The sequence below is a fragment of the Ranitomeya imitator genome, chromosome 5 (assembly GCF_032444005.1).
Source record: "Ranitomeya imitator isolate aRanImi1 chromosome 5, aRanImi1.pri, whole genome shotgun sequence".
NCBI classification, from domain to species: domain Eukaryota; kingdom Metazoa; phylum Chordata; class Amphibia; order Anura; family Dendrobatidae; genus Ranitomeya; species Ranitomeya imitator.
Genome location: NC_091286.1, coordinates 191,053,021 through 191,080,035, shown reverse-complemented (window position 1 = coordinate 191,080,035; position 27,015 = coordinate 191,053,021). Strand labels below are relative to the sequence as shown.

General features: G+C 41.7%; 1 protein-coding gene across 2 annotated transcripts in view; it reads right to left on the bottom strand.

The window, feature by feature from the left end:
- FMN2 (formin 2) overlaps window positions 1-27,015 on the bottom strand; it is a 528,461-nt gene that overhangs the window by 387,238 nt on the left and 114,208 nt on the right. For both annotated transcript variants that reach the window (XM_069769445.1, XM_069769446.1), the window contains exon 4: window positions 21,140-21,201. In XM_069769445.1, coding sequence (XP_069625546.1) covers window positions 21,140-21,201 — 62 coding nt within the window. The remainder of the gene's footprint in view (window positions 1-21,139; window positions 21,202-27,015) is intronic.

Sequence of the window (27,015 nt, the reverse complement as noted above, 5' to 3'; positions counted from 1 at the left end):
AAGTACATAGTGAAACCAGAACAGAAAATGCAAGGACAATTAATGATATGAATAAGATACAAAACTTTAATGAATCACTTAAGGGTATCTGGACTTGGATGCTGGCAGATCTCAGGTTCTCCTAGGTAAAGTTGCTTCAGGAAGAACTCCACAATCTTTTTGCTAATGCAGTTTTGCTGGTGGTTTTTCTGTCATTTTTGTTGTCTTTTTCTGTAATTTACACTTTATTTAGCAAGGAATAACATGCTTCTTCTTTTCACTTCTTGATGGTTTCCCAACTCTGATTTTTTTAGACTGAACTTATGCCAGCAATTTTGTCTTTACATTGCTGTGCATTATGTTCATTAATTAACGCTGCTTTTTCAAGTTGTTTGCAGTTTTCCAACAAAAAAATATATAAAGCAATTAAATAAAGTGCAGGAGCAAGCATCACAATCTGAATCACAAAACTAATGTATAAATAAAATTTAAAAAAGCTGATTTTTTGCCATTTTTTAATTTAATATATGTATATATTTCATATATACAGTACTGTGCAAAAATTTTAGGCAGCTGTGTAAAAATGTTGAAATGTAACAATGCTTTAAAAAAATAGACGTGTTAATAGTTTGTTTTAAATGCAAATGTATTCAAAACAGCATCAAAAGCATCAATTTTTCTAGTTACTATAGCACACAGTTTTTAAAAGGAGTTCAACAAGGAGGTTTTTCCAAAAAACCTTGGCAAATTAACCACAGAACTTGTGTGGATGAAGACATGAACAAATTCTACTATCTCTTAATGTAATGCTGCACAGACTTGATGAGATCCGGGCTCCGAAGGTGACATATCATCACTACCAGGACTCCTTACTATTCTTTATGATGAAGATGTTTGCTAATGACATTAGTTGTATATTTGGGGTCATTGTCCTACTGCAGGATAAATTTGGAGCCTCTCTAATGGTATTACATGATGTATGAGTATCTGCATGTATTTCTCAGTATTGAGGATGTAGGGAATGTAAATGCATATTGTTCCTTCTTCTCCCCAACCTCCTTTAAACTTGTACAGTGTTGATTGTTAATGTGTTCATACATGAGCACTGCTACACATAAAGTGTATTGTCGCCGTGTACAAGAGTACTGCTACATCTTATGCTTATTACTCTGCATATTTAACCCCTTAGTGACGGAGCCAAATTTTTGAAATCTGACCAGTGTCACTTTATGTGGTAATAACTCTGCAACTCTTCAACAAATCCCAGTGATTTTGAGATTGTTTTTTTCGTGACACATTATACTTTATGATAATGGTAAATGTAGGTCAATAGGGACAGAGACACTGATGCCCGTTGCTGTAATAATGTGTGCCCTGGATGACAAGTTGCTGAGTAAGGCCGGCTTCACACTCAGCGTATGAAAATACGGTCCGTATATTACTGCCGTGATACGCTGAAAAGTCCCGAAAATAGTGGTCCGTAGCTCCTCCGTAGGCAGGGTGTTTCAGCGTTTTTTGCGCATGGCATCCTCCGTATGTAATCCGTATGTCATCCGTACTGCGTGTTTTTATCGCAGGCTTGCAAAACCAACATACGGCTATACAAGGGATCCATGTGTTAAAAATATATATATATATATACTGTCTATATATATATATATATATGTCAGTAGACACATATATGTATATATATTAATATTTCATCCAGCGCGATATAGCAGAAAGCCGGAAATTCAATTACCGGCTTTTGCTTTCTCCTTCCTAAACCCGACATGATATGAGACATGGTTTACATACAGTAAACCATCTCATATCACCATTTTTTTTTTCATATTCCACACTACTAATGTCAGTAGTGTGTCTATGCAAAATTTGGCCGTTCTAGCTAGTAAATTAAGGGGTTAAATGGCGGAAAAAATTGGCGTGTGCTCCCGCACAATTTTCTCCGCCAGGGAAGTAAAGCCAGTGACTGAGGGCAGATATTAATAGCCTGGAGAGGGTCCATGGTTATTGGCCCCCCCCTGGCTAAAAACATCTGCCCCCAGCCCAGGGCCGGTGTTTGGCACAGGCAGACCAGGCAGACGCCTGGGGCCCCCACCTAGAAAGGGGGCCCCCTACCTCTGCAGCCCCTGTATGAAGTGCCCAGAGGGTGTACAGCAGTGGCATCTCTCCCAAACCCCCCTTGAGACCCCCTCAGTGCTGTGATTTACTGAGTGCTTGTGACCCCCTCATGTGCTCCCAGAGCTCTGTGCTGTTTGCTGTAGGATGAGGTTTCACAGTCACATACAGCAGCCATTGGCTCTGACCACAGTCACTACTTGCAATCTGAAAGTGCGACCTGCTGTCACTACAGTCTGGATGACACAAGGCAGGAATATTGTCTGCTGAATCAGGGTATTTATTATATAGAAATAAATGAATTCCCACGTGAAATAATAAGGGTAAACTATACACATATAGTACAGGTGTGCATAGGAATCAGCGTTTTGGGTGCTTTTTTTTTTTTGCAGCCAAAGCCTACTCTCTTGGCAGTAAAAACACTGCTTTCAAAACACCCATTTTTTAGGGTATATGCAGAGGATCCGGAAATGGCAGCACCTTGGACGCAGGGGACATGTGCTGCATCCAAAGTGCTGCCAACTTTTGAACACAGGTGATTCCGCATGTGTTCATTGATCTGTGCGGAATCACCGCGTCCTATACATTGCACGGGTGAGATTTCTCTTGTGGAGACTCGTGTCTACGCCAGATAAATTGGCATGCTGGGGTCTGGACAGACGCGCCGCATGTCCGTCTCCGCAGGTGAGGTGCGGGTGTCAGTGCACGCATAGTAGAGATGGAATCTTGAAATCCCATCCACTATACGGTAACATGTGGCCGCTGCGGGTTGGACGCTGCACAAGTACACAGCAGCCGACCCGCAGCGTTTACTGATTGCGGGCACACACCCTTAGAGCGTTTGCTGTTTTTTTTTTTACAGTATGCATTTTGTCTACAGTACATGTTTAATAAAGTTAGTGTTATTCACAAAAAATGCAGCCAAAAACAATGTTGCAACATTTGCAGCATGTTTTAAACTTTTTCATTGCTTTCTACGGGTGAAAAAAATTGCTGAAAGTGACACGCTGCAGATTTTAAAAAGGCTGCAGTTGTGAAATTCAGTCAGGGGAAAATAAAAGGGTGTGCAGGAGATTTCTGAAAATCTCAGTTTTTGCTTGTGCTGTAAAATGCTGTAAACTTCTTATTTGCAGAAGAAAAAGCTGCAAAACTTCTGCATATGAACATGGCGAAATGCTGCTTTATAAAGTGGCAGCAAAACATAGGAGATTTCCGAAATCTCCTGCAGGCGCTTGTTTTCTGACTGGATTTCAGAACTGTAGCACTTTTTAAATCCCCTCAGCTTTACCTGCAGATTTACCGTAGATTTATCGTGGAATTACCGCGGATTTTGTGCAGTTTTCAACAGCGTTTTTACACCTGCGGATTCCTATTATGGAGCAGGTGTAAAACGCTGCAGAATCCGCTCAAAGAATTGACATGCTGCAGAAAATACAACGCAGCGTTTCCGTGCTGTATTTTCCGCAGCATGTGTACTGCGGATTTTGTTTTCCAGACGTTTACATGGTACTGTAAACGCATGGAAAACTGCTGCAGATCCGCAGCAAAATCCGCAACGTGTTCACATAGCCTGAGAAACACGTCAGTACTTCTGTATTTCTCACCCTCCTGGTTTTGGCTTACATATGCTGATGTGAAATACTGACCAAACACTCAACGTGTGAACGTGGCCTTAAACATACTGTAGACAAAACAAACATCCTCACTCCAAAAAAAAGCTCAAAAAAGTGTGAAGAACACCACAAAAAAAGCTGAGAAACAGGTATTTTGAACGCAACATTTTTACTGCTAATAGAAAAGGTTTTGGCTACTGAAAAAAATGCTGCATGTGAACATAGTCTTACTCTGAAACGCTATGTCTATCTGTTGTGTTATATAGGACTGCAGGTGACATCTACTACATTATCTGTTCTCAGAGAGTTAGCACTGTTTTATCTGAAGAGTTAAAAAAAAAATTAAGAGGGGGTTGGGGGCAACTCTTTGTCTTGGGCCCCCAATCTTTTCTGAACCTAGCAACGCCCCTGCGTACAGCTAATAGTGGCAGACCCGTTGGCCGATACAAGACCCCTAAATATGGGGGCCACAGAGCAATGTTATCATTTGGGGCCCTCACTTTAAATTTTTGCCTAGGGCCCCACTTTGTCTAAAACCGGCCCTGCCCCAGCCACCCCAGAAAAGGCACATCTGGAAGATGCGCCTATTCTGGCACTTGGCCACTCTCTTCCCATTCCCGTGTAGCGGTGGGATATGGGGTAATGAAGGGTTAATGCCACCTTGCTATTGTAAGGTGAAATTAAGCCAGATTAATAATGGAGAGGCGTCAATTATGACACCTATCCATTATTAATCCAATACTAGTAAAGGGTTAAAAAAATACACAAACACATTATTAAACATTATTTTAATGAAATAAAAACAAAGGTTGTTTTAATATTTTATTGAACGCCCAATCCAATCACTGAAGACCCTCGTTCTGTAACAAAAATAACATAATAAACCAACAATATCCTTACCTTCCGCAGATCTGTAAAGTCCAACGATGTAAATCCATCTGAAGGGGTTAAAATATTTTGCAGCCACGAGCTTTGCTAATGCAACATTGCTCATGTCTGCAAAACCCCGGAGAATGTAGGTAAAGTGGGTCATTGACCTATATTTACCTGCATTTGCGGTGAGGCGCCCTCTGCTGGTTGTTCCTAGATCGTGGGAACTTTCCTAGAAAGCTCCCTGGCTTGAGTTCATATGAGGACAACCAGCAGAAGGCGCCCTCTTATGATCTTCTTGGAATCATCTGCAGCGGTAACTAACTCGTACCGGGAAGGCCCTGATGGCATAGAGAAGCAGCACCGAGGTACTTTAAGGGAAGGGGCCCAGAGAGTGATACAGGGTCTGATGTCAGCCATGGCTACCACTCTAGCACCCGCTGGCCCTTCCTTCAAGGACACCAACAAATTGGCAAAGTTGGGCACCCTAGATGCGGAGAACAGCTAAAGGAAATTAAGTGTAGCAGATGAAAAACAAATCATGCTTCTCTTTGTTGTCCTGCAAGTGAATCAGCTCAGAACTGGCAGCAACCAGTTGAAGCCAGCTTCAACCATCTACAGTTCGGAGAAGTCTGGCCAGAAGTGGTCTTCATGATGAATTTATGGACAAAAAAACAAACCTTGTAAACGGAAATAAAGGAAATAAAGCCAAGTGGCTCAACTATGCATGAAAATGTAGGAGCCAGGGTGCTCTGGACTGATGAGTTAAAATCTGAAATATTTGGTTGTAACAGAAGACAGTTTGTCAAAAAGGGGGCTGGATATTGACACCATTCTGAATACCTGCAGGCAGCTGTAAAGCATGGTGGAGGGTCCTTGCAAGTTTGGGGCAGCAATTCAGTAAAACCATGTTGTCGATTTACAGAGTCCTCCATGATCTCAGCATCATTGAGTCTGTCTGGTAGTAATTGTAGACACAAAAGGATTTGCCCAAGCGTACATTGACAGAAAATCTGTGGATAGTACTCCAAGATGTTTGGAAAAATCTCCAAGCTGAGTTCATTCAAAAAGTGTGCGCAAATATATGTAGAAGAAATAAGGCTATATTCCCATGATGAATTTTTGGTGAGTTTTTTTATGCAGTGTATTTTAGAAAAAATGCAAATAAGCTATTTTGCTTAATAGGTGCAGATATCATGCAGAGAATCTGCAACATTAAAAACTCATCAACAATGCTGTTTTGAAGTGAGTAAATGCATGTATCTCTACATGTGGCGCTCATACTTAATTCTAAATAAACCAAGATGTTTTTAAAATGCTATTTCCGTTTTTTTCATCCTTTCCACATCATTAACATGTTTATTGATCTTATGATTTTCATAATTCCATGACTTTTTGTTTGCAGCATTGGGAAGTGTAAACCTAACACATATAGAAACACCCCAAATGAAGAGTTGAAAAAGAACTCCCTCAAAAAAAATTAAAAACACTAATCAAATGGAATGAATTGCAAAAAACCTCATCTATATACAGTAGTTACACCGTCCCATGCTTTCATATCTCCATCATGTTTTTCACTAGAATGGATTTGTGGATTTGTTTGGGGGACATTACTAAGTATTGCTGCCAAGTGCCAACTTGTGTACATAGTGCAATTATTAAGAGGTAATCCAGATTGTCTAACTTTGTTTTTATTTCTACCTTCTGTTTTAACCTGTTGAAAATATATTTATTATAAAACTGGTCTTAATGTTATTTAACTTGTAAATGACTATAAATATGACTTTTTACTGACCTGAGCAAGAGGAGAAAAGCATCCTCCATTGGGTAAAAATGCAGTAGGTCTCAACTGTATACTACTGTATAGTCAAGACACAGCTGCATTGCCCATGTGCGACGCTAGTCACTTCTCATGGCCAAGCTGTGAGTCAGAATGGTAAAGGAGTCCAAGGTCAGAAGCCAGGAGAGTACGTCATAAACAGAAGGAAGAGACAAAAGCCTAATCGGGTAATGTTCCGAGGTCAGAATACCAGGAGGATAACGGATCACAGCAAAAAGGGTTAAACATTCAGATGGTCAGAATGAAGTCCAAGGTCAGGCAGAAACAGATCAAGCATACAGAACTTAAGGCACAAGGAGTACAAATTTCACTAGCTGAAGATACATCTGGCAGAGGTCTGGGAGAAGCAGCTCAGTAAAGTAGCATGGCAGTCACCCAGGATATTGAACACTTGGAGACAGCCGATACCTCCCAGTCACAGATTGGATAGTCGAGCTATCAATCAACATACTGACAGTTCAACACGTCCCTATACCGGATTGGATGCTCAAGCTGTGAATCAACAAAGTACTGTCAGCATCCAGTGTCTAGCACGCCCCTGTACCAGATTGGACAGCTGAGCTGTCAGTAACTGCATCCCGAGCACACTGAGGGGTAGAACTGTGACACCATGATTGATGTTGGCACAGATTATGGCAATTTGAGGTCAAGTAATGGCCTTGTGGTCTGCCAGCTATGGTTTTGCAAGGTGTTTCTGATGCCCGTTAACAATTTTTTTTTTAAATTCACCCCCCATAGAGAAATGTTTGACAGCCCATGCACTTAGTCTATGGACATTACAAGTGTAGAAGACCCGCTCCTTTACATTGGGAATAGGTTTTAATGAGGCCTTCCTCCACCTCTCATCATTCTCCACCACTAGATCACCAGGGTTCACGTGTTCCGTGCTGCTAAAGACAGTCAATTTTTGGGCAAGGGTGTCTATGATCCCCATGAAATATTTTTTTTAAATTTACCCCCTATCAGGATCCTGTCAGCATCGGCACATTGCCGCGGCTGAACAGGGTGACTCACCCACACTGTGGGAGAGCCCGGGGTCAGAAACCGCAGGGAAAGCTCAGGCAGACGGGACCTGCGTCCTGCTGCTGGAGATAAGTGTAGGATTCTACAGGGTCCCTGAAGTAGAGTAGATCGGAACTCAGGTCAGACAGGCGAGGGGTCATACACGGAGAGGGCAGCGCGGTACAAGAGGGGCGATCAGAGAATAATCAGAACGTAAGCAAGGAGTCATACACGGAGATAGCTGCGCAGCCCAGGAGGGACAGACAGAACTCTAAATGGTGACAGAGCCAGATTAGAGCCAGACAAGCGTAAAGTAGCAAAGGCACAAAGCACAGATTGTTTAGCTAACGAGGACCAGTTTTTTACATCTGCCCCTTTAGTGAGGTCCATGAGAGGCTTAGTCACCTGTGAAAAAACTTTAATACACTTGCGATAATAATTTGCGAATTCCAAGAAGCGCTGGAGTCCCCTAAGGTCCCGGGCTGGACCCACTCCACAATAGCCTGCACTTTCTTAGGATCCATGCGAAACCTGAGGTGAAATTATCAGACCTTGAAATGACAATTCCTGAACAAAAAATGAACATTTCTCAAGTTTGACGAACAATTGATTTTCTCTGAGCCTCTGAAGCACTGTTTTAACATGCAACAAATGGGAAACTCTGTCAACAGAATATATCAGGATATCATCTAGGTATACAACTACAAAAAAGCCAATGAGATCCGAAAATACCACATTGATAAAATTTTGAAATACTGTGGGTGTGTTGGTGAGCCCAAATGGCATTACTAGATTTTCAAACAACCCCCCAGACGTAAGGAAAGCCGTTTTCCACTCGTCCCCTTCTCGTATTCTTATTAAATTTTAAGCCCCCTTCAGATCCAGTTTAGAAAATCATTTGGAGCCAGAGAGCTGGTTACAGAGATCAGGAATCAACGGTAGGGGATATGTGTTCCTGACAGTAATTTTATTTAGTTCGAAAGTCGAGGCAGGGACATAGGCCACCATCTTTTTTTGTTAACAAAGAAAAACCAAGCTGCTACCGGGGAAACTGAGGGTCTAATGTGCCCCTTACGGAGACCTTCAGAAATATACTGTTTCATAGCTAGGCGCTCGGGGCCCAACATATTGAACAGGCGAGCTTTGGGCAATTTGGCTCCAGGAATCAGATCGATGGCACAATCAAATGGCCTATGAGGGGGTAACGCCTCAGCCTCACTCTCGTAAAACACATACACAAAGTCTCTCAGGTACTCCGGGATACCCGCCAGACTATTAGAAGACACAGAGACAGGTTTAGCGATTTTCACACAACAAATAGATTTATGGTAACAGTCAGCACACTTGGACCCCCACTTAACAATCTCCCCAGATTCCCAGACAATCACTGGGTTATGGCACCGAAGCCACAGCATTCCCAGCACCAGCCCTGCTGGTAATTTGTCCATGACAAAACATTGAATCTCTTCCACATGGGAAGAACCAATTTTCAACACAAAATTTTCAGAAACAGAAATGATCCCAGTTCAGGTAATAGAAGATGAGTCGATAGCCACGACTTTAAGTGGTGCAGGAAGCCTGACTGTCCCTATCTGGTATTGGGAAATGACATCAGAGCTGACCAGGTTGAGTAATGAACCACTGTCCACTAGTGCTGCCACGGTTGGACAGGGTGACTCACCCACACTGTGGGAGAGCCCGGGGTCAGATACCACAGGGAAAGCTCAGGCAGACGGGACCTGAGCAGCGTGCTGAGGATGGCAGAAAACAGAAGGACCTACGATCATGTGACCACAGGGGGCGGGGCTTAGCATCCTGCTGCTGGAGATGAGTGTAGGATTCTACAGGGACCCTGAAGTAGAGGAGAGGGGAACTCAGGTCAGACAGGTGGGGTCATACACAGAGAGGGCAGCGCAGTACAGGAGGGGCGATCAGAGAATAATCAGAACGTAAGCAAGGAGTCATACACGGAGATAGCAGCGCAGCCCAGGAGGGACAGACAGAACACTAAACGGGGACAGAACCAGATCAGAACAAGACAAGCGTAAAGTAGCACAGGTACAAAGCACAGACACAGGCACAACAGGGTCACAAACACTCGGCCAAGGGTCAGAGTATAAGCAACGAGGAATGAGCAAACAATGAGGCTATAAGAAGCCTCCCAGAATCCCATAGTGAGGCCGTCCACATTACCTCTGAACTACCTAATCCCACAAACTATGCAGATCATGACACCCCCAATGAGCAAATCCTTGTCAGGCGATGCACTCCATTACAAGTCTCAGAGACCACACACTTCTTAACCTGTCTCCTGCAATGTTTCCTTTAACTACCAGTAGATGACCGTGGTGAACGTGGTCTGTACTGTTATAGGCCGGTGAATTTTGGGCAAGGGGGCTGTGAAGCCAGTATTTTAATTAGTCGAAAAAGGACACCACATTGGGGAATTGGGCATGACATTCTATTGGGCCTACTTCTTAACTCGGTCTCCTGCAATCTGCCTGTACCTGCCACTAGATCACCAGGGTGAACGTGCTCTGTACTGTTATAGGCCAGTGAATTTTGGGCAAGGGGGCTGGGAAGCCACTATTTTAATCAGTCCAAAAAAGGACACCACATTAGGGAATTGGGCATGACATTACATTAGGCCTACATCTTAATTCAATCTCCTGCAATCTGTCCTGTACCTGCCACTAGATCACCAGGATGAACGTGCTCTGTACTGTTATAGGCCGGTGAATTTTGGGCAAGGGGCTGTGAAGCCACTATTTTAATCAGTCCAAAAAGGACACCACATTGGGGAATTGGGCATGACATTCCATTGGGCCTACTTCTTAACTCAATCTCCTGCAATCTGTCCTGTACCTGCCACTAGATCACCACGGTGAACGTGCTCTGTACTGTTATAGGCTGGTGAATTTTGGCCAGGGGGGCTGTGAAGCCACTATTTTAATCAGTCCAAAAAGGACTCCACGTTGGGGAATTGAGCCTGAAATTCCATTGGGCCTACTTCTTAACTCATTCTCCTGCAATCTGTCCTGTACCTGCCACTAGATCACCAGGGTGAATGTGCTCTGTATTGTTATAGGCCGGTGAATTTTGGGCAAGGGGCCTGTGAAGCTACTATTTCAATCAGTCCAAAAAGGACACCACATTGGGGAATTGGGCATGACATTAAATTGGGCCTACTTCTTAACTTGGTCTCCTGCAATTTGTCCTGTACCTGCCACTATATCACCAGGATGAACGTGCTCTGTACTGTTATAGGCTGGTGAATTTTGGCCAAGGGGGCTCTGAAGCCACTATTTTAATCAGTCCAAAAAGGACTCCACGTTGGGGAATTGGGCATGAAATTCTATTAGGCCTATTTCTTAACTCGGTCTCCTGCAATTTGTAGTGTACCTGCCACTAAATCACCAGGGTGAACGTGCTCTGTACTGTTATAGGCCTGTGAATTTTGGGCAAGGGGGCTGTGAAGTCACTATTTTAATCAGTCCAAAAAGGACACTACATTGGGGAATTGGCCATGACATTCCATTGGGCCTACTTCTTAACTCAGTCTCCTGCAATCTGTCCTTTACCTGCCACTAGATCACCAGGGTGAACGTGCTCTGTACTGTTATATAGGCCGGTGAATTTTGGACAAGGGGGCTGTGAAGCCACTATTTTAATCAGTCCAAAAAGGACACCACATTTGGGTATTGGGCATGACATTACATTGGGCCTACTTCTTAACTCGGTCTCCTGCAATCTGTCCTGTACCTGCCACTAGATCACCAGGGTGAACGTGCTATGTACTGTTATAGGCCTGTGAATTTTGGGCAAGGGTCTGTGATGGCACTATTTTATTTGCCAGATTCTCCTGTAAATAATTCGGCAAAGAGGGAATCATCATACCATTAAAAAATACAAGTGGATTTTCATGGGCCCATCCAGTATGTGGGTTTCAAGGCTTATTGGGGTGCATATGAATTGGTAGCAGGACAGGCCTTGCATTCAGTGCAACATTTTTTCAGGAGGCCCTCCTGGACATCTTATGAAAGGGGTATTGTGGTGCGTCGTAATTCTTGGCAGCCCATCCACTCACAGCCTAGGCTGCAACAGCTTAGGAGACCCACTGTTTAATAATGGCCTTTTAAGAAGATTAATGCCGCCTGATGCACCAGTAAAAATAGGCTCTGTGACTTTAAGAGTCCCTCCTTCATAAATGAAAAAAGATGGGTCTGCTTATGTGTCACACACCACATGGCCAGCTAGGGGTGTTAAATGTTACAATGACATTTCTCAGTGAATTCATTTGTAGTGGTTGAAAGCAATGTTAAAGTTGAAAAACACTTCAAAAACGCTGCGTCTGAACTAAGCTTAAGTGGGAGAGGAAATATTCGGTCTGGGGTTAAATATTTGGCCTTACAGGCAAGTCATTAACCTGCAAAGGATGTACCTTGACATATTTCCAAGCAAAACCCGTTTTGGTTTTGTTTTAACCCCCTCAAGTCGCGGCCCTTTTTCATTTTTGCGTTTTCGTTTTTCGCTCCCCTACTTCCCTGAGCCATAACTTTTTTATTTTTCCGTCAATATGGTCATGTGAGGGCTTATTATTTGCGGGACAAGTTGTACTTTTGAAAGACATCATTGGTTTTACCATGTCTTTTACTAGAAAACGGGAAAAACATTCCAAGTGCGGTGAAATTGCAAAAAAAGTGCAATCCCACACTTGTTTTTTGTTTGGCTTTTTTGCTAGGTTCACTAAATGCTAAAACTAACCTGCCATTATGATTATCTAGGTCATTACGAGTTCATAGGCACCTAACATGACTAGGTTATTTTTTATCTAAGTGGTGAAAAAAAATTCCAAACTTTGCTAAAAAAAAAAAAAAAGTGCCATTTTCCGATACCCGTAGCGTCTCCATTTTTCGTGATCTGGGGTCGGGTGAGGGCTTATTTTTTGCATGCCGAGCTGATGTTTTTAATGATACCATTTTTGCGCAGATACGTTCTTTTGCTCGCCCGTTATTGCATTTTAATGCAATGTCGCGGCGACCAAAAAACGTAATTCTGGCGTTTCGGATTTTTTTCTCGCTACGCTGTTTAGCGATCAGGTTAATGCTTTATTTTAATTGATAGATCGAGCGATTCTGAACACGGCGATACCAAATACGTGTAGGTTTGGTTTTTTTTAATTGTTTTATTTAGGATGGGGCGAAAGGGGGGTGATTTAAACTTTTATATTTTTTATATTTTTTTCATATTTTTAAAAACATTTTTTTTTTACTTGTGCCATGCTTCAATAGCCTCCATGGGAGGCTAGAAGCTGGCATAGCCTGATCGGCTCTGCTACATAGCAGCGATCATCAGATCGCTGCTATGTAGCAGAAATGCAGGTGTGCTGTGAGCGCCGACCACAGGGGGGCGCTCACAGCAGACCTGCATCAGTAACCATAGAGGTCTCAAGGACCTCTATGGTTACCTTCCTGATGCATCGCCATCGGCGATGACGTCATATCTGGCCACCCGGCCGGATGCGGTAGTTAAATGCCGCTGTCTGTGTTTGACAGCGGCATTTAACAGGTTAATAGCGGCGGGTGAATAGCGATTTCACCCGCCGCTATTGCGCGCACATGTCAGCTGTACAAAACAGCTGACATGTTGCGACTTTGATGTGGGCTCACCGCCGGAGCCCACATCAAAGGGGGAGACACGATATGAGCAGTACATGTACTGCTCATGTCATGAATGTGTTTTTTGTGGCACCGAGAAAAATGGCATGAATCTCGGAAAAAAATGATTAAAGCTGTGAACTAGGGGTCAGGAATGCTTCCAGGGGCGATCCCCATGGTGTCATTTGAGCAGTGTTTCCATCATTTTCAGACGCTTTTAGACCTTAAAAGGATCCCCGGGGGGATCGCAGTAAAAATACTCGGGTCTCCCATTGACTTACATTGGGCTCGCTGTTCTGTCCGAGTACCCGAGTATTCCAATCTGCTCGACCCGAGCAACGAGCACCCGAGCATTTTAGTGCTCTCCCATCACTACTTTCTACCAGTTAATTTTTCTCTTTTCTCTGTTCTTTATAGAAACAGGAAGTTTATTTTCCCTGCATGAGTCATCTCCATCTTCAATGTCTAACCCAACTGCTATATGATGACTGCAATATATTACGAGGATAAAAATTTTGATTGGAGTGTGTCTTTAATTCTTGTGAATCCAATATAGAAATAGAAAAAAATGAATAATGTGTAACTAAAATTTTATTTTTATTTCATATACTGTATATTAAAATATTGTGTCTCAAATTATTATATAGATGTGACTGTCCCAGCTGAAAACCACTGGTGAATGAGATTCTGAGAGCGCAGCATCATTCACCAGCGGTGACATCATCGAGGCCGGGCTGAACTGTGGTGACCTCAGGACCGTGGGAAAATGCCGTTGATGATGTCACCGCTGGTGAAGGATGCTGCTCTCTCAGCAGCTCATCCGCCAGTGGTTTTCATCCGGGACAGTTGCATCTTGGCACCATCCAGGTTGAAAACTATTTAGCCCCCAGACATGGATTACAGCATGGGACACAACGATGGACAGGTATGGTATATTGTGGGCTTATTATTTTACTTTTATTACAGGAGATCGAGAGTGTCGGGAATTAGGTGTTGCAGTAAGTATGGCTTAATTTAGAATATTAAAGGAGTCTGTGTAATTTTTTCAAATAAAGGATTTTATTCTGGCTGTGTAATGGATGGGTGTCTTATAGATGCCTCTCCATTACTAAACCGTGAGCTTGATGTCACCTGAAAGGTGACATCAACCCCACAAATATTACTCCACCTGCCACCGCTACAGGGCAAGTGGGAAGAGCCGGGCAAAGTGCCAGAAAAGACGCATCTAATTGATGCACCTTTTCTGGGCAGCTGCGGGCTTCTGTTTTTAGGATGGGGGGGGGGGCTATATCAATGGCCCCTTACCAGCCTGAGAATAGCAGCCACCAGCTGTGAGGTTTAGCAAGGCTGGTTGTCAAAATGGGGGGACCACACACCAGTTTTTTAAATTATTTATTTAAATAATTAAAAAAAACAGCATGAGGACCCCTCTCTTCTTGATAACCAACCTTGCAGAAACTAACAACTGAGGGTTGCAGGCCCCAGCTGTGAGTTTTGTCTGGCTGGTTCAAGAAAATAGGGGGGAATCCATGTCGGGTTTTCATTCATTTATTTCCTTAGATCGCAGCCGGCGGCTGTGGAATAGCCCGATCATTCGCAACTACTTTCACTGTTATTAGCTGCAGCAGGTGTCGGTAGATGGGGAGTAAGAGTCCCAAAAGCCCCCACCTGCTGTCGTTCAGACTTTAATATAATGCTCATCACTCTCCTCTGCTCACTGGCAGAGCAAGGGGGAATGATGAGAGCTGGCTTCAGCAACAGCCGCCAGTGAAGCAGCGCTTAATATCGCACTTCTTCCTCAGTGCTGATGCGTGTCACACGGAGGACATCAATGTGTGTTCTCTGTGTGAACGTGTGCTGGACATGTCAGTGTGTTTTGCCCACGGACACACGGTCCGAGGAAACACACTGACGTGCACAGAAATGAATGGGTCTACGTTTGTATGTGTTTTAGGTACATGTAAAAACTGTTACCACATGTACCGGAGACAAGGACATGTGAAAGAGGCTTTAGAGAGTTTATTCGATTGGATACTCTATGGAGACATTGATTTCACTTGCTCCTGTCTATCTCCCATGTGCCCCTGGGTTACCATACTCAGTGACACAGCCCCTTCTTTTGTATTATACATTCTGGAGTATATTCTCCCAGTAGTGCGCTCTAGCGTCTCCTATCGGCATTTTGCTTTTTTAATTATGCGATTTTAATAGTGATAAATAAAATTTGTTTTTTATTCGAATTGTTGGGATCTCTTCTTGGTCCTATATGTACTATATATGGGATTGGTTGTGGCAATATATAGGCCGCTCAACATCACTTTAAAACTGAATAAGTCCCTAAAAATAAGTTTTGTAAATTTCCTTAAAAAAATAAAAAATGATGCATTTTTTTTAAACTTCTAACATCCTAACAAAATAAAAATATGTTTAAAAAATGATGCCAACTTGAAGTAGACATAATGTAAATGTTGTTTGTTAAATTTTTTCAACTAGAGTAACAATCTGGATTAATGGTATAACTATTCAAAGTTTAGAAACATTTGAAATTTTCATAAATCAACACAAAACATGTTCACCTAAAGTTGCCATTTGCTTGAAATATAATGTATCATGGAAAAAACAGCTTCATAATCACTGGAATATTTTTAAACATTACAGAGTTTTTACCATATAAAGTACCAGTAACACATCAGATTTGAAAAATTGGGCTTGGTTACTTAGGGGTTAATAAAGTCTTTATCTTATTCATAACTTTTAATTGGCCTCTCAATTTTTTGGCTTTGGCATGTAAATGTAATGACCTGTAACTTACAATGTAATTGTTATATATTTCCACAATTAAAAAAAATTAAATTCTGAAGAAAAAAAAACGAACAAAAAAAACAATTGTATAATACCTTAGGTTTTCTTTTGCCTTTCTCCTTCCCCCCCAAAAAAAAATCTAAATGCATTTATGAAATACATATACTGGATTTATATTTTATAAACTATATGTATCCCAATAGTACCAATGAAACTTCAAACGAGTCTGATAATTATCCAGAAAATGCCTATGCTGATGGAAAAATGTTATGGTTTTTGTGATATAGATTTTGGAAAAAAAATATTATAGCTCAAAAGTACTAAACCATTAAAAAACTAAGGCTACGTTCACATTTGCGTTGTTGGGCACAACGTCGGCGACGCAACCAACAACGCATGTACACAATGCAGCATTTTGCGATGCATGCGTTGTCATAAGATCGTACAGAGCAGGAATTTCAGCCCAGGGAAAACGCTTCAATTAGCGTCCTCTGCGCCCTGTCTGTGCGTCAATATGACGCATGCATCGTAAAACGCAATACAACGCATACCGGCGCATGTTAAAGATAGGGGCGCACGACGCATGCGTCGGTATGCGTCGACGACGCTGCGCCCATCAACGCAAATGTGAATGTAGCCTAACTTAAAATTATAAAAGCATGATAAACAGCACACAATAAAAATGGAAAACAGTGGTGGAATTAATAAAAAATGATAGGTAAATGTAAAAATAATACAGTTCATCCTGCAAAAAAAAAGCTCTGATACAACAATATCAATGAGAAAACGGTAATTGCTATTGGAATGCAGCAGTGAAAAAACAAAAAAGGTTTGGGACCCTTTAAGGGATTTTCCACCAAAATTTTGCTACACCATAAGACAGCAGCATGATATAGGGGCAAAGACACTGATTTCAGAGAAGTATCACTTACTGAGCTGCTTGAGGTCACTTTGATAAAATCACTGTTTTATCTGCTGCAAATTTAATTGTTCTGTTAGGCTGGAGTCACGATTGGAGTAGCGATTTTAAAGGGAACCTGTCACCTGAATTTGGCAGGACCGGTTTTGGGTCATACGGGCGGAGTCTTGGGGTGTTTGATTCACTCTTTACTTACCCGTTGGCTGTATGCTGGCCGCAATATTGGATTGAAGTTCATTCTCTGTCCTCCGTAGTACACACCTGCACAAGGCAAGATTGTACTACGGAGGACAGAGAATGAACTTCAATCCAATATTGCGGCCAGCATACAGCCAGCGGGTAAGGAAAGGGTGAATCAAACACCCGAAAACCCCGCCCATATGACCCAAAACCAGTCCCGCCAAATTCAGGTGACAGGTTCCCTTTAAAATTGGTCTGAGTTTGATGCAGGAGAGTCGGACGAGAGTAATGCAAGTGCCATGCGAGTGTCATGAGCTTTTTATGAAAGTACAATCCGATTTTTCACACCTAGCATCCGATTTACATCCCAATGCAGGGTGATTGCTATCCAATTGCAATGCGATTTTAACATGAACTTTTACATACAGCAATTTTCTATGTCATTTACACATCGTTTTCAAAGGAAATATTCGTCAAAACAAACACACATATATATATATACAGCTCTGGTAAAAATTAAGAGACCACCACATCAAAACCCTGTCATGGGCAGCCCAATCTCCAGAGCTGAACCCCATTGAAAACCTCTGGAATGTAATCAAGAGGGTGATGGAGAGTCACAAGCTATCCAACAAAGAAGAACTGCTTACATTTTTGGACCAGGAGCAGTGTGAAAGACTGGTGGAAAGCATGCCAAGACGCATGAAAGCTGTGATTAAAAATCATGGTTATTCCACAAAATATTGACTTCTAAACTCTTCGTGATTTAAAACATTAGTATTGTTGTTTCTAAATGATTATGGACTTGTTTTCTTGTCATTATTTGAGGTCTGAAAGAACTGTTTTGTTTTGTTTTTATTTTGACCATTTCTCCTTTTCAGAAAAAAAATACAAAATTTATTGCTTGTAAATTCGGAGACATGTTGTCAGAATTTTATAGAATAAAGGAACAATTTACATTTTACTCAAAAATATACCTATAAAGAGAAAAATTAGACAAGTTGAACATTTTGCATTGGTCTCTTAATTTTTGCCAGATCGATAGATAGATAGATAGATAGATAGATAGATAGATAGATAGATAGATAGAAGAAAAGCCAGCAAATCATGTGCATGTACAGTAAAATCACGCTGACAGGTTAGAATAGAATAGATAGAATAGATACAGTGGGGCAAAAAAGTATTTAGTCAGTCAGCAATAGTGCAAGTTCCACCACTTAAAAAGATGAGAGGCGTCTGTAATTTACATCATAGGTAGACCTCAACTATGGGAGACAAACTGAGAAAAAAAAATCCAGAAAATCACATTGTCTGTTTTTTTAACATTTTATTTGCATATTATGGTGGAAAATAAGTATTTGGTCAGAAACAAAATTTCATCTCAATACTTTGTAATATATCCTTTGTTGGCAATGACAGAGGTCAAACGTTTTCTGTAAGTCTTCACAAGGTTGCCACACACTGTTGTTGGTATGTTGGCCCATTCCTCCATGCAGATCTCCTCTAGAGCAGTTATGTTTTTGGCTTTTCGCTTGGCAACACGGACTTTCAACTCCCTCCAAAGGTTTTCTATAGGGTTGAGATCTGGAGACTGGCTAGGCCACTCCAGGACCTTAAAATGCTTCTTACGAAGCCACTCCTTCGTTGCCCTGGCGGTGTGCTTTGGATCATTGTCATGTTGAAAGACCCAGCCACGTTTCATCTTCAATGCCCTTGCTGATGGAAGGAGGTTTGCACTCAAAATCTCACGATACATGGCCCCATTCATTCTTTCATGTACCCGGATCAGTCGTCCCGGCCCCTTTGCAGAGAAACAGCCCCAAAGCATGATGTTTCCACCACCATGCTTTACAGTAGGTATGGTGTTTGATGGATGCAACTCAGTATTCTTTTTCCTCCAAACACGACAAGTTGTGTTTCTACCAAACAGTTCCAGTTTGGTTTCATCAGACCATAGGACATTCTCCCCAAACTCCTCTGGATCATCCAAATGCTCTCTAGCAAACTTCAGACGGGCCCGGACATGTACTGGCTTAAGCAGTAGGACATGTCTGGCACTGCAGGATCTGAGTCCATGGTGGTGTAGTGTGTTACTTATGGTAGGCCTTGTTACATTGGTCCCAGCTCTCTGCAGTTCATTCACTAGGTCCCCCCGCGTGTTTCTGGGATTTTTGCTCACCGTTCTTGTGATCATTCTGACCCCACGGGGTGGGATTTTGCGTGGAGCCCCAGATCGAGGGAGATTATCAGTGGTCTTGTATGTCTTCCATTTTCTAATTATTGCTCCCACTGTTGATTTCTTCACTCCAAGCTGGTTGGTTATTGCAGATTCAGTCTTCCCAGCCTGGTGCAGGGCTACAATTTTGTTTCTGGTGTCCTTTGACAGCTCTTTGGTCTTCACCATAGTGGAGTTTGGAGTCAGACTGTTTGAGGGTGTGCACAGGTGTCTTTTTATACTGATAACAAGTTTAAACAGGTGCCATTACTACAGGTAATGAGTGGAGGAAAGAGGAGACTCTTAAATAAGAAGTTACAGGTCTGTGAGAGCCAGAAATCTTGATTGTTTGTTTCTGACCAAATACTTATTTTCCACCATAATATGCAAATAAAATGATAAAAAAACAGACAATGTGATTTTCTGGATTTTTTTTTCTCAGTTTGTCTCCCATAGTTGAGGTCTACCTATGATGTAAATTACAGACGCCTCTCATCTTTTTAAGTGGTGGAACTTGCACTATTGCTGACTGACTAAATACTTTTTTGCCCCACTATATATACACATAAAATACATAGATATATATATATATAATATATATATATATATGTCAGTGAAGAAGAAAAGCCAGTAAATCATCTGCCGTGTTCTGTAAAATGACTGCAGGAGTTGACAGGATAGAACAGAAGGATTACATACAGTAAATATATATAGTATAGGTAGCTATATGGATGTCAGAGGCAATTATAATTAGTACAGTGTGTGTGCAAATTACTGTACAGGCATATAATTAATAAGCGATTATTTTTCTGGAGAAAATGGCGTGGGCTCCCCCCATAATTAATAACCAGCAAAGGCTATGCAGACAGCTGCGGGCCGATATTAATAGCCTAGGAAGGCGCCATGGATACTGGCCCCCTGACTAAAAACATCAGCTCTCAACTGCCCCAGAAAAGGCGCATCACTAAGATGCGCCAATTCTGGCACTTACCCTCACTCTTTCCCCTTGCACTTGAAGTTGTGGGGGTTGATGTCACCTTTGTATTGTGTTGTGACATCAAGCCCCATGGTTAGTAATCGAGAAGTGTCTGTACGACATCTGTCCATTTCTAATCCTATATTTGTAAGGTAAATACACAGCCAGAAAAAAGTCCTTTATTTGAAAGAAACACATAGACTCCTTTATTATTCTTAATTAAACCATACTTACAACCACACCTAATTCCTGCAAAGCCCTCAATCTCCTGTAATAAAAGTAAAATAACAAGCCAAAAATATACCAATACCTGTCCCACGCAGTAATCCATATCTGGAGAATATACAGTTTTCAACCTGGCCGGTGATAAGATGCGACCGTCCTGGCTGAAAACCACTGGTGAACTAGATCAAGCTCACCAATACAAGTCTATGGGGCCATGAAAAAAATTGGACCACACTCAGATTCTATGCGTTTTGTCTTGGTTTCATAGATTGTTTGATATAAGAGGCTTGAGAAACCTTCTTCGTCTATTTTATACCATCCAAGAAAAACTGATGAAACTCTGACCAAACTCTTATAGTAGAAGTTACACACTGATTTAACTATGATGACAATCTGATAAAAAAACACGGATGAAGCTCAAATAGTTTTTTGAGTACTAGAAAAATCACTATGGTCTGAAGGTGCCCTTATTAATCAAGCCAAGCCAGGAAGAAAGAAGTCAGAGTGAAAGGGAACAGTAGACACAATGTATATCTATGTTCTTTGCTATGAAAATGCCTTTCCCGAATGGTCTAACTGCCTAACTATAGGTAGCATAATTAAATATAAAGAAAATCTAAACATTTTCAGTGCTTCCTAACATTTAACCAAATTATATTACAAGTATTCAGTACTGAGATAAATAAGTGTGATAATGAGGATCATTTTGAAACATTATGAAATGCTTTCTTACTACAACTTACCACAATCTCCTGAGTGTGTTTGATTGCTTTCTTCTGAAATCCAAATTCCTCTGAAGGATCTTCTGGAATAAAATGAACAAGCAGTGTAAACTAGATATATATTTAAATTTTTAAGCCATAAAACGACAATATATTGACTTATCTAAGGCCCCAAATAGTATCAGTGATTGTCAAAATTTTCTAAGACCAACTATAGCACCAACTTAGAAGTTACTTGTGACACTGTAATTGATATTCACTGCATTGTTGTGTGGTTTACAAATGCTTAATTTAATGTTTAGACATGACTACATATTTTTGCATTTTGGATTCTGATGAGCTTTTTTTCATCAGTGGCATTTTTTTAAAATGCAGCATGCTTGAGGTATGGCATTTTCCATTGTTTTTTGCAATAAAGGTATCTCTAAAATCAAAAAAAATCATGGCTCAGTGGTTAGCACTGTGGTCTTGCAGAGCTAGGGTCCTGGCTTCAAATCCCACCATGGACAACATCTGCAAGGAGTTTGTATATTGTCCCCGTGTTTGTGATAATGTGACAATGATAACGTAAAGCGCTGAGGAATATGATAGCACTATATAAGCAAAGCATAATAAATAAACAAATACAATTATTATTATTAATAATAATAATAATAAGTGCCAATACTATTGCATTAAAATCTAAATATAAATGGATATGTTGTACATACTCCTCAAAATGTAAATTTTAACACCAAGAAGGAAAAGTAATGGAGTTATAAAAATCATATGATCAACAGTCATGTTGGTAATATGCAAAAGTTGAACAAATTTAAACAAAGTTTTCAAAACATTTCAATTTATTTAGTATTGAATATAAGTGCAAAGCACATAAATACACACACTTAAGCGCCTTAATATGCTATCAATGAGATTATTAATAGTTGCCTGAAGTGTTTTGCCATGCTGAATGCACTTTAGCATATAAATCATCAAGATCTGCTGCTGACAGCTTCCTTTGCAATTGCGAAACAATGATGTCCCAGATGAGATCAATGAGAGATAAGTCCGGATATGTTGCAGGGCAGGCTCGGACTGGGCCCAGGCACTGACACCTGCTGTGTGGGCCCCCCTCCCCCGCCTCCCTCCGACCCTCCTTGAAGACGATACTCACCCTGCTCCAGCGATGCCTGGTCTCGGCGTCTGCAGCTTCTCCTGAATGAGCGGTCACGTGGTACCACTCATTAAGGTCATGAATATGCACATATTCATGACCTTAATGAGCGGTATCACAGGACCGCTCATGCAGGAAGAAGGTGCTGTGCCGGGAGTCGGGACAGAGCCAGAGGGATATCGGTGCGGCCGCGCGGTGTGTGGGACAGGTCAGGTGAGTATGAGGGATGGGTCAGGTGAGTAGGAGGGATGGAGGGACTGGGGGACGGGGGATGAAGGAGGACACAAGCCGGCGCGCCATGCAAGATGGGAGCAGGTCAGGAGCAGGAGCGGGAGCGGGGGTGGTGGAGAGATAAGCCATGCATACAGGAGTGGGGGAATAGGAGCCATGCATTCAGGGGGGGAATATGAGCCATGCATTCAGGGGGGAATATGGGCCAAGCACACAGAAGGGAATATGAGCCATGCATTCGGGGGGGGGGGGAGGAATATGAGCAATGCATTCGGGGGGGGGGAATATGAGCCATGCATACAAGAGGGGGAATCTGAGCCATGCATACAGGAAGGGGAATATGAGCCATGCATACAGGAGGGGGGGCTCATTATACAGTATTGAGCATCATGTGGGATCATTATACAGTATGGAGAGCTGTGTGTGGCCATTATACAGTATTGAGCATCATGTGTAGCCGTTATACAGTATGGAGCATCATGTGTGGCCAATGGACATTATACAGTATGGAGCATCATGTGTGGCCGTTATACAGTATGGAGCATCATTTGTGGCCATTATACAATATTGAGCATCATGTGTGGCCATTATACAGTATGGAGCATCATGTGTGGCCATTATACAGTATGGAGCATCATTTGTGGCCATTATACAGTATTGAGCATCATGTGGGATCATTATACAGTATGGAGAACTGTGTGTGGCCGTTATACAGTATGGAGCACTATGTGTGGCCATTATACAGTATGGAGCACTATGTGTGGCCATTATACAGTATGGAGCACTGTGTGGACATTATACATTATGGAGCATCATGTGTGGCCATTATACACTATGGAGCATCATGTGTGGCCATTATACAGTATTGAGCATCATGTGTGGTGGCCGTTATACAGTATTGAGCATTGTGTGGCCATATTTTTTTTTGTTTATATTTATTGTATATAAAACAGTGTGATCAGCAGTGCTAAATGGCTGTGGTTGGGACGTGGATATGGGTGTGACTAGTTGTGAAATTGGTGTGGTCAGAGGCGTGGCCTAAAATTTGCCGGGGCGCACTACGCGCGCCGCAAACTTTATACCTCCTTTCCTTCTTCAAAAGTTGGGAGGTATGGTACCGCATTTGCCAGATCACGACAAGTGCCGCAAATCCCATAGGGAATGAATGAGGCCGAATGCAGTGTTGCTGTAAGGGATCCGTTACGCAGCAGATGCAGAAAAACTGCCAGATCTGCTGCAAAAGGTGACTTTCACATCAGTGATTCTTGCCAAAGTCACTGCCGATAGTGTCATACTCACCAAAGGGGGAGGCAGCACTAAAAGTGCCTATGGCAGCAGAAACTCTAAATACAGCCCTGGGGGGCTACATTATATTCTGTGGGGGGACTGCATTATACTCAGGGTACTACATTATATTATGGGGGGCTACATAATACTATATGAGGGGTTACAGTATACTCTACTTTATGGGGGGCTGCACTATATTCTGTGGTGGGGCTGCATTATTCTCTCAGGGGACTACATTATATTATGGGGGGCTACATCATACTATATGAGGGGGCTACAGTATACTCTATGGGGGGGCTGCATTATATTCTGTGGTGGAACTGCATTCTCTCTGGGGACTACATTATATTCTGTGGTGGGTTGCATTATACTATATGAGGGAGCTGCATTATACCCTATGGGGGTGCTACATTATATTCTATGGTGGGGACTGTGTCATACCTGAGGGGGTTGCATTATATTTTGTGGGGTGCTGCATTATATTCAATGAGAGGGGACCACATTATATTTTATGAGGGGGCTACATTATATTTTGTGAGGGGGCTACCCCAACCCTTGCTACATTATTAAAACATGAACTACCTTATATTATACCCTGATATTAGCGCTTTTTACCGCACAATTAGTGGTCTTGTATCTATTTGTATGTAGCTACATAGTGGGCCCCAAGAATGATTTTCTCTGGTGGGCCCAAGGTGCCCCAGTCCGACGCTGTTGCAGGGCATAATAGCACACTTAAACCATGCAAGCTGCTCAAAGTAGTATGAACATGTGGCCTAGTGTTGACATAACGAAAAATGGCTCATTGTAGAAACAGTTACACCACTGATTCAACAACCAAAACAATGTAATGTTGACCTGTTAGTATACCTGAAATGCAGACTGGAGATGTCTTTCTATTGTGCTTTATGCCACCTCATACCAAAATCCAGAAAGTAGAATCGGTGTAATGTTCCCTTGTGAAAGCCTCTTCATGGTGTTGCCCATTTGGTCTCGCTAGATCCAAAAAATGGTGTATAGTCATCCTTTCGGAGCTGCAAGTGAAATTAGATGTTGCAAAGAAAGCCTAAAGTATCATACAGTGTCTACACAAACCCACAGAATGTGTTTGCATGAGACTGGGCTATGAGCCAGATAACAACTACAGGTGTTTAATTGAATTCACATCACCGCTCTCAAAGTCTACCATGGTGCAATGTAATGCAGCAATGGAGTCTGGAATGGAGGTCTATCCTCTTCAGTGATGAGTCCCACTTTTGTTTTGGGTGCAATGTTATCCTGAGATTGGTTTGGAGACCATGTGGATAAGACTATGAAACGGCCTTCACAAGGGAATGTGGAAGCATCCTAGGAACAATTTTTAACACAACAATGCTATGCCACATGTTGTTCGTGCTAATGTGAGCAACCTGCAGGGCCTAAATGTGCTATTGTGGCCTGCAATGTCTTTAGACTTGTCTTCCATGGGCAAATGTGGCTCCTCATTCGTCAGTAATCACAAAAGAAGCTGCCAGCAGCGCATCTGGAGGATTTGCATCACTACGAGCTTCAGTGTGGCAAAACATTCCCCAAACAACAATTAAAAACCTTAGTGACAGCATCCCAATGAGTAAAAGAGCATTTAATTTCTGTGACTTGTACTCATATTTGCTACTGAAAAGATTGAGATGCTTTGAAAATTTTGTTTCAATGTTTTCATCATTAATGTCGATCGATCCAGTGATTTTATACCTCCAAGACTATTCATTCTTGGTATTGCAATAAATTGTATACATACAGTATAGTGCAAAAGCTTTATGGCCAGTTGTGGAATACATGTGGAATACATGGGACAGAGTAAGAATGCTTTAAAAAAATAAGAGTATTAAAAGTTTATTTTTATAAATTAACAAAAAAGTTGAGTGAACAAAAAATAAATGTAAATTGATTCCATATTTGGTGTAACCAACCTTTACCTTCAAAACAGCATCAAGGCATCAATCCTTCTAGTTATACTTGTACTCAGTTTTTGAAAAACTTAAAAGGAAGATTATTCTAAACATCTTGGGAGAACTAGTAACCACAGTCCTTGTATTTCTTCATTTAATCCCAGACTGACTCAATGATGTTGAAAGCAGAGCTTGTATTATTTGGGGTATTTGTCCTGCAGCAGAATACATTTGAAGCCAATCAGGCACCTCACTTATGGTATTGCATGATGCGTAAGTATGTGTCTGTATTCTACAACATTGAGGACACCATAAATCTTGACCACATTTTGAACTTTATTTGCTGTAATGAGGCCTTAAAGTTGCAAGGATCTCTAATATGCCCCTCTGTTGCCTGCAGACATTCATTATTATTCCACTCACCAGTCCTTCAGCAAACAAACTGCCTTCGGTAGCAGCCAAATATTTCAAGTTTTTGCCTCCTCAGTCCAGATTACCTGCTCCCATTTTTCTGAACCCCAGTTCATGTTTTCATGCATAGTCGAGTCACTTTGCCTTGCTTATATGTCAAAATTTACTTTATGGCAACAGTTCTTCTATCAAGACCACTTCTGGACAGATTTTTCAGAACAGTAGATAGGTGTAGTTAGGTACCACTATTTGCGGATAATTCTGATCTGATGGCACTGCTCCATATCTTCCTATTTCGAAGGAAAGTTCTAAGTTCCCTCGGCCAACTACCGTTTCTATGGTCATTAAAGTTGGCCATTTCTTGCTGTCCTCATTTCTGAGAAATATAGGTAGCAAGTACATACAAGTATCCATCATGCAATACCATCAGGGAGGCATATGATTAGCATAAATTTATTATTCAAGACAACAACCCCAAACATACAGCTAATGTCATTACGAACTATCCGCTGCTTCTTCAGATGAACAAAGAGTCATGGAAATGATGATATGGCCCCTACCGAGCTCCCATCTCAACATCATTGAGTCGAGTCTGTCTGAGATTACAGACTGGGGCATAAGTTCATGTTCCGTCAGGACAACGATCTCAATCATACTGCCATACAATGGTTTAGATCAAAGCATACTCATGTGTTGTAATGGGCCAAAGTCCAAATCTAAAGTCAATTGAGAATCTGTTTCAAGAATTGAAAATTGTTGTTCCCACATGCTCTCAATCCAATCTTAACTTTTGCTAGAGCTATTTTCCAAAGAAGAATGGGTAAAAATTTCAGCCTCTAGATGTGAAAAGCTGTTAGAGACATACCCAAATGACTTGCAGCAGTAAT